At 50.2% G+C, this 8,721-nt stretch overlaps 1 protein-coding gene across 1 annotated transcript in view; it reads left to right on the top strand.

Moving 5' to 3' along the window:
- The first annotated feature begins 1,434 nt into the window (after nucleotides 1-1,434).
- TMEM131 (transmembrane protein 131) overlaps nucleotides 1,435-8,721 on the top strand; it is a 190,163-nt gene continuing 182,876 nt past the window's right edge. The window contains exon 1 of the mRNA XM_075563195.1: nucleotides 1,435-1,894. Coding sequence (XP_075419310.1) covers nucleotides 1,723-1,894 — 172 coding nt within the window. The 5' untranslated portion in view covers nucleotides 1,435-1,722. The remainder of the gene's footprint in view (nucleotides 1,895-8,721) is intronic.

Here is an 8,721-nt window from a genome sequence, read left to right as displayed (position 1 = left end):
GACTCTGCAGCGGCTCATTGGATACTATCCTCTGACTGGGCTAACACACTCAGTAACACATTCTTTGGTTTAGATTTCTTCAATGAGTTAAAGCTCTCTGAAATCACCTCACCATAAACAATTGCAAACGGGCAAACGCCAATTGAGAGGTCACCTTGGGATTTTCAGATGGCATTACATCAAAAACAAAATTTCATGAGTCAATTCTAGCACTAAGGGTGAAATTACTTTTCGTAATCATTCGGGTGAAGCCGTTTTAATAAGCAAAACTTAGTAAGTGCTTGCTTGACAAAGAAGGGCAGCGCTTGGAATTCCTTTATCCTACCTATCAGAAAGCTTATTTTCCGACATCGTTGGCTCTCAAACGCATTGTGGGCCGACATACCTTTAAAACGTTTACTCAACAAATACGGTGGAGCAAAGAAAAATTGGAAAAGGACTTAAGGGAGGTTATTTAAATGAGGAACAGCCCCTCCAAGGAGCTTAAATAAAATTCTGTAGGAAATAATAGCCCCACACAGCAAGGGTTCCCATCTAAACATGAGAGGGCTTCAAGAATGGGGTCGCTAGGGGATTACTGCCTATAATAGGCATGAGATGACTTCATAGGTTGGTCCTTGGGCTGCTAACCGCAAAGTCAGCAGTTCGACTCCACTAGTGACTGCACGGGAGAAAGAATAGGCTTTTCTGCTCCCCAAAAGATCTCCAGGTTCGGGAAGCCCAGGTCACACTATAAGTCGAAATCCACTAGATGCCAGTGAGTTTTTTCTGTTTTCCGTTTGCTGCTTTCTGCACACAACAAAGGGACAGGGCCTCGAGAGTCAGTCTCAAGGAGCGCCTCCTGGATTCTGGAGCACGGAGAGAGGAGCAGCGCGGTGCCGGCCCGGGCAGCGGCACCCGGAGCGGATTCAGACTTCCAGCCCGCTGGAAGCAGGCGTGATGGAGAGGCGGAGGGAGGCACGCTACCAGGAGTCACTGGGATGGGTTTTCCGCGCGCAGCCTCGGTCCTGGGGAAGCGCTGGCCACGCCGCACGGGCGCTGCGGGGGTTTCTCGCACCACGTCCCGGGAGCTGCCGCGCCTCCCCGGGCGCCCGGCGGCCCCGCCCACGTCCGACTGCGGCTGCGCGGCCACGCCGCCCGGCCGTCGCCGTCACTGCCTCTGCGAAGCGTGCGCGGCCATCTTAAGTCCTGGCAACAGAGCCCAGGCCTGGGTGGCCCGCGCCGACCTACGGGGACAGCGATGAGGGGTTCGTGTTGGGCCACTCCAGCCCCGCCTGGCCGGTGAACCCGTGGGCCCCTGAACAGGACAAAGGGTTCGGGCCCCGCGACTCTGGGGCAGCCAGACCGACCGGCCCGCGGGTCCAGGTGGCGGGAAGGCGGGGGCGGGGCCGAGCGCCTAGCCCCGCCCCTCGCAAGCCAGCGCCCCGGCCCCGTGGCTCTTGCCCGCTTCCAGTATGGCCGCCTCCCGGGCTTGACCCGCGGCCTCTCGGCTTCGACTCCCGGTCGGCGATGCTGAGGCCGCGGCCGTGACGGACACGCTCGCTCACCCGCACGCACGGAGCCCGCTCTACGCCGGAGCCCGTGCCCTGGGCCCGGAGCTGCTCTCGTCCCCGGGCCCGCTGCCAGACCCCAGACCACGGCTCCCGCGCCGCCGCCGCCGCCGCCTCGTAGCCGAGCAGGGCCGCGCGGGACCTCGAGCGCGTCGGCCCCCGGCCGGCAGGGATGGGGAAGCGGGCGGCAGGAGGAGCAGCCGGAGCCACCGCCGCCTCCGCGGCCGCTCTGGAGCCCGTGGCCGGCCGCGGCGGGGGCCTGCGGAGCGCGGCCGCCGGCCTCCTGGGAGCGCTGCACCTGGTGATGACCCTCGTCGTGGCCGCGGCGCGGGCCGAGAAGGAAGGTGGGTGTCTTCCAGGACCGGCCCCGGGCTGTCACTGCCCTCGGCCCGAGCCGCTGCGGGGCCGGGGCCGGGGAGGCAGGGCCGCGGCCGCCGCGGGGAGGCTGCCGAGCGCGGGGCTGGGGCGCGAAGTTGCTTCGTGGAGCCCCGTCCCGAGCCGGGAACTTGCACTTCGGGTGCCAACTCACGGCGCCGGCCCCTCGGAGTTAGGGGCTCCTGTGCGCCCCGGTTCCGACCCTTGGCCTCCGGGCACTGCTACTTGAGAACTTCTTGAGCTTTCCAGGGTTCCTGCCGCATGGCTCCATATGGGGGTGGGGGTGCTCATTTTGAAGCCTGATGGATGTGACCAGGCAGGGTTTTTTCCGGACCCCTTTTGTTGGTTTGCGATTTATATAACGGCGTGCCAACCGGACTCATTCTAACACGCCGTAGCAAAATCCTTGTCCAATCTGGTGCACAGGCGGCAGAAACTCGGCTGCCAACGCTTTTCTTTGAATGTATATTCCATCGTTTCTTCCAGGAGATCTTGTTTCTTGAGCGTCTCTCTTGGGTGTCGCTTTGCAGTGCTGACGAGTGTGGAGTTTTTATTCACCCCGAATACCTTTGCCCTGAACTCTTTACTAAGCTAGAGGAAGCCCGTTTGCATTTTACATTTTATCGTAACATGTCCCTTTGCTTCAGAGCTGAACGACTTCACGAAACGAATGGCCAGTCTCTACTTCGGAACCTTGATAATTTACAGTTAAGGACTGGCCCCTATTAAAAATAAACCCTCATTAGTGTTGTGTGACGGCAAAACCGGTGCTTTGGCAGGGCCAACCATTATTTTGCAATCTAGAATACCAAATCTGTGTGACTTTGTTGGCACTACCTGTTTTTTTGAGCCTAGGGAAGTGTGAATGATCACAGAGCATTTACGAAGGAACCACGAAAAGTGAATGGTTGTTTAAAAGTTAAGCAAAACTTACTAGTGTTCCTTCCTTTTCTCATTACTTTCTCACAACAGGAAAATTTCTTGCACAGCAATTTTAGAGTTCATGTTCTACTTTATGATGAAAGCCGTTCTCATTTTTGTTGTTCCTGAAGGCAGCAACGAATACAAACCAAATCAGTGTTAAAGTGCAGGTGTGCTTCAGTTTATTTTTACTACAGACATTTTCCCCCTAACTCCCCGGCCATACGATGGGCTAACGTGGGTAGAAGTTATTAAAAGAACTGCCACCTGAATTCAGGATTGATTAATGGACAGAGGCAAGCATATTTCCAGGGTAAAGTTGCTGCTGCAGGTCTGGGAGCACTGGAGCGCATCACTGGCTGCAGAGCTGCAGGGAGTGGAAGGCAGGCTTTTATCTGTAGCCATTGGTGCCCAGGACGTCTGGCATGTAGTTGTTGTTCAGAAAACCTAAAATAGTGGAATTATTTAATGGTCAGGCCTCCCGGAGGGGAAATCGTACTTGGCAGGGCCCTGGCTGTTCTGTTTCTTTGTTTCCTTTGCTCAGTGCCAGGTGCACAGTAGGGCACTTACCATTCGTTTGACTTAACGACCGTTTTCATGGGCACTGAGAAATGAAATGATTCAGACTAGTAAAGTGGGAAGTTTCTTTAAAAATTTTTTTATGTAGTTGAGAATATATTTATATATAGTCAAAAATACACCAGTCCAACAGTTTCTGCACGCGTATGTGGGGTAGTGTCATAGATTACTACATTCACTGAATTGTTCAACCACCGTTCTCCCCTTTCTCCCTGCAACCAGCCTCCCCTTTCGATTATGCTAACTCATTGCTCCTTAAGTTTCTTATCTAGTCTTTCAAGTTGCTGTTGTCAGTTTGATCCCAAGTTAATAGCTTGTAAAAAAGGAGCCTGACTGGGCTATCCATGGGCTGCTAACTGCAATGATTAGTAAAAGTCAGTGGCTCAAACCCACTAGCCACTCTACAGGACAAAGACGAGGCTGTCAGCTCCCGTAACAGTTTCAGAAACGCCAGGAAAGAGTTCTACTCTGTCTCGGCGTAGGTTCATTGTGAGTCAGAATAGACTCGATGGCAGAGGGTTGCAAGAGCCTAGAGTACAAGGCAGGCATTCTTTATTGATAAAGCTAATAAACTATAGCTTGGTTTTTAGGAAGAGGATGTTTTGCCATAAGATTTAAAGATCATCCCAGGAAAGTAGTTGCAGGGGTTCCCCCAGCCTCCCTGGATTCAGAAATTGTGGGTTCCATGATAATTTGAAATTATGTTCTGCATTTCCCCCCCTTTTGACTAGGAACTTGTGGATTAAAAGGGTCATTAGTATTTGGCAGGGTCTATCCAGTTCTTGGCAAAGGGGTCAGTTGTTCGTTGAGATCATTAGCCACACACCCCTTTCCTCCTCTTTCTCCTGCTTCTCCTTCCTCTGTCCTAGGTGAAGAGGGACCAGTTGTATATTGGGCGGCCACTTGCAAGCTTTTAAGAGTCCCAGTGAACTAGAAGGTAGAGCAGAAGCAGGGAACAGATTAGGCCAGTTAGCCCGGATGTCCTGTGAAACCATGACCCTGAACCTTCAAACCAAGGAATCAAATCCCCAGAGATGTTTTGTTTTATCATTAAGTTTTTCTTGTCCTGCTGGTGCTCTTTCCAACAGCCATCAGCTGTGCTCATTCTGTGAGGACAGTTAAGTCAACACCCCCCTTGTTGAACTTAAAATATATTTGCAGTTCTCCGATATTTGCATTGTCTCTGAGTTCTTCATACTTCACCACCACCCATAGATGAGGGTGGGGGCTAGGCAAGAAGCCCTGCCAGGATGTGCTGTGTGAAACGAGGTGGCCGACGGCCTCGCAGTCCTCGCTGAATCAGACGTCCTTTGTGGCCCCTGCACACTAGTTAGCAAAGATGTTGATAGTGATGATTCTAATACAGAACGTAGACCTCTGCCCCTCATAGTTTGTGAATAGATGCAATTCTCATAGAATTTTCCACAAAGCTCTTCTCAGAAAGGACTTCTGTGGTCAACCTTGCCAATCATACCCCCAGTCTTGTTGTTTGGAATAAGTAGGTGAGATGAAATACTTTTTTTTAATGCGACAGTGAAACCAGAAGTTTGGCATTTGATGGGGTACACATATAGCATCTTCCCCCCACATGTGCTATTGCCTTTCCCCCCCTTCTTTACAACATCTGGGCAGATTTCTAAAGATTAGCCAAATTCAGCTTGTCCATTTAACTCCTGCGGGGTGTGTGTGTATGTGTGTGTGTGTATCAGTTTAAGAATGTAAACAAAAAAAGGGGGGGCAAGTATTTACCTATAGCTTTAACAATGATTCTCTGTGTAGGTGTGTATATTTTTTCCACTATCACAGCAGAATTTCATTAGAAAAATTTCAAAACAAATTAGAACTCATTGTCTCAGGAAGAATGGTGATAGAAATAACTAGGTTGACTAATGCCGTTTTTTCCTGTTTGGACTAGTTGTCTATTGAGTCAGAATAGGAATCATTTCTTGTCTGATCATCCTCTAGCTAATGTCCATCTTACTGGCTCTCTCCAGTGTGCCATCACCATTCCGGAGACAAGGCACGTTGAGGATGTTTTAGCTAGGCCTTAAACTTTTAAGGGAGAATTGCCAGAGGTAAAAGTTACTGTAATTACCATAAATAACCCGATTGTTCTGGTTTGATAGCAAGATTAGATAACTAAAATCTAATTATTAAGACTAGAGAAACTCCATGTGTGTGAAATTATGTGAAAGAAGATATAAATGCATAGTGACAATGCTTATGTACATATATTAAACATACCTTTTAAAGTAGTCTTTTGATTTATAAACCAGCCCAGTATGCATCCAAATGTTTTTTAAAAGCATCGTTTATCATAGAATACGCTTTCTTTGTGAAATGGGTTTTGGAAGGCATGGCATCTTTTACTTATTATACATGAAAAGCTATAGTTCATATATCTAGTTAATGTAAGCTTGGTTAGATTTTGGGGCATACGGTTGTCTGGTTCTGACACATGAAATTTTGTGGCTGCCTGTGTTCTCATTAATTGGCAATTAATGACAAGGTGTAAAGCTTGACAGGCTTTCTAAGGCGTTTTCAATGGGTTTACTAGTGTGCTTTAATCTCAAGGGTCCTGGTGGTGTAAGCAGTTTGCAGTTGGTGATTTGAGGTACCCACAACCCTGCGAGGAGGCCTGGTGGTGTTGGACCTTTGGTGGAGTGGTTATGAGTTGGGCTGCTAACTGGAAGGTGGGCAGTTCGAAACCATCCGTAGCTCCGCAGGAGACAGATGGGGCTTTCTATTCCCATAAAGAATTACAGTCTCGGAAAGCCATGGGGGAAGTTCTGCCCTGTTCTCGAGGGGTGCTGTGGGTCACCATTGACTGCATGGCTGTGAGTTGAGAGGCCCCTCGAGAGAAAGCTCTGGGGGAACTGCCCCCAGAGAATGGAGCCAAGAAAGCACGATTGCTCTGTAAGGGTCGCCAGGACGTGGGGCTGCCTCGACTGCCATGACAGAATTGCACTTAAGCTGTATTTGTGACAGAAGAAGGGTTCAGATGTGCTACGCTAACTCAGACGGATTTGTCTTGTGATGGTGGAATTGATGACTAGTAGTTACCTTTTCAGAGCCAGATGATTCTTCATCGTTTTAAAGGTAATTTTCTCAAGAGTGAGTTGTTTAACCTTTTGTATGAGTGTAAGAGGAGCCCTGGTAGGTTACATGTTGAATTGCTAACCACAAGGTCAGTGGTTCAAACCCACCAGCAGTCCCGCAGGAGAAAGAGGAGGCTCCTGTCAAGATTTAGTCTCCGAAATCCCTGAGGGGCAGTGCTCCTCAGTCCCACGCGCCAGAATGGACTCGATGGCAGGGAGTGGTTTTTGGGGCGGGTGAAGCGGCCGCCCTTTTAATTCAGTGTCCAGTGAACAGCATTTTACTTAGTGCTTGATGAATGAGCTGCTGGCTGTAACTTTGCTTCTTGCTTTTACTAAAAGCTGTCCAGTGCTGTCAGGAGCCTGGAGGTGCTAAAGCTGGAGCCAGTGTGTCCTTTCTTTCTCTGCCTCTGACTGATTCCCTCTTGCTTATCTTCGTAGCACATCGTTATAGCCGCCTGGTAGAGATCAGCTTTGAGGGTTGACAGCAAATCTGCCTAGTTTGCTCTCATCTGAATAAACCAGCAATCTTGGGGGAACATAAAATCTTGGTTGGGCGTTTGAGATTTGGTGTGACTTTAGCTTTTGTGGGCCTTTTAATCCCAGCTCCACGGCTGATTTGTTTACCTCACTATCTGTTGTGGAGCAGCCTCGGCCACTGCTGAGAGCTGCTTCTAGGAACTCTCTCCTGGTTTCTGTGGCTTCGTACTTGGTCCTTGTCCTGCCCTAGTTGTCAGGCACTGCTCTTCAGCCACCCAGAGGCCACCCTCCTACGCGTGTCTAGCCACGGCTGGCACTGAACACGTCCTGAGCAGCGTGTTCGCGCTCCACCTCGTCTTCCAGTAATGTCACTCTTATTAATGACATGGTTATGCTGCCTGCCACATTCTGATCCTTGCCGCGATCCTTTTTGTCTAGTCAGGCACTCGGCTCTCCCACTGCACCGTGCGTACCCGCCCACCCCCCCTCCACCCCCAGCCTGGAAGAGAACTCTCAGCACTCAGTGCTGCTTCTTTTCAGGCCCGTGTTCTCCCCTCGGAATTTCCGTAGTCCATGTCACTCAGTTGTCATTTTGCCCCTGCCTCGTGCACCGCTTGTGTAGAACTAAGGTCAGACTGGAATGTCTGAAGGGCAGAGCTTCTTTCAGCACTTGCAATGTCTACTCAGTCGGCATTCAGTTTTGAATGAAGGCTAACCTAAAAAGATGTGTTCTTTCCCTTCTCCTCATATCTGAGACCAGGATGAGTCAAGAGTACAGGCAAAACTATGAACTCCGACGCAGGTGCGCCTAGGAAATTTGCTTTAATAACTAAAAATGACACAGTGGGGACTCTGTCCTGGTGTCCCAATGTCACAAAGAGGAAGGAGAGTCCAGATCAATAGTCCACGGCTGATTCCTGCCCTCCACTTTCCAGCCTTCACTGGCCCGCCTACTGCATGCTCTTCTCTGCGGGGTTTGCTTCATTGTAATGGCCACACAGAACAGACAGCACTTAGCACTATGGTGTGTGTTAGGGAAATATAGGTTACAATTCAGCATCAGGAAAGACTCGGAATATAATTCTTTGGTCAGAACAGCCTCTTTTTCAGCCTTGCCCACAACAGGCCTCTCCCTGTCCCTTAGCCTTCTCAGCTCTAGCTCTGCCTTTAGGCAAGTGTTATGAAAACTCGTTAGCTCTCCTGATTAGAGCCCAGTGGTACCCCACTGTCAATAAGCCTCAGCCTGAAGACACTCAGGTCTCTCACTCTGTCATTTGCAAACCTACCTCCCAGGACAGGTGCCCAGAGGCATCCTACTCTGCCAGGAAGCCTCCTGCGCCATTCGCTCCCAATCTCTGCCCTTCCTTGCCATCTTGCACCATATCTGGTATCAAAACTCTCGCTCTGGCATCTGGGTCTCGATGGTGCTCAGTGTAAGGACCCTGAGTCACTTCCGTTTACTCTTCTTGAAGGTAGTGTTGTCTCCCTCACCCCTGCTTTGAGATTGGCTCTCTCAAGCCTATACGGATGACAAAACCGACCGACCCTTCATTAGGATTCCACACCCCTTATTAGCGTCCTCCGACCCCACTAACGTTCCGTACCCCTTATTTGCTGGAATCAAGCTGCTCCATTCCCTGAGTATGCCTCAAGCACCCTGTTTGTGTTATCCTCCCTCATCTTTTTGTAGGAGTCAAAATTTATGGTTAGGAAAACCAGAA

This window comes from Tenrec ecaudatus, chromosome 11 (assembly GCF_050624435.1).
Source record: "Tenrec ecaudatus isolate mTenEca1 chromosome 11, mTenEca1.hap1, whole genome shotgun sequence".
In the NCBI taxonomy this organism is placed as follows: domain Eukaryota; kingdom Metazoa; phylum Chordata; class Mammalia; order Afrosoricida; family Tenrecidae; genus Tenrec; species Tenrec ecaudatus.
The sequence above is the reverse complement of the archived record's forward strand: the minus strand, read 5'-3'. Positions and strand labels throughout refer to the sequence as shown.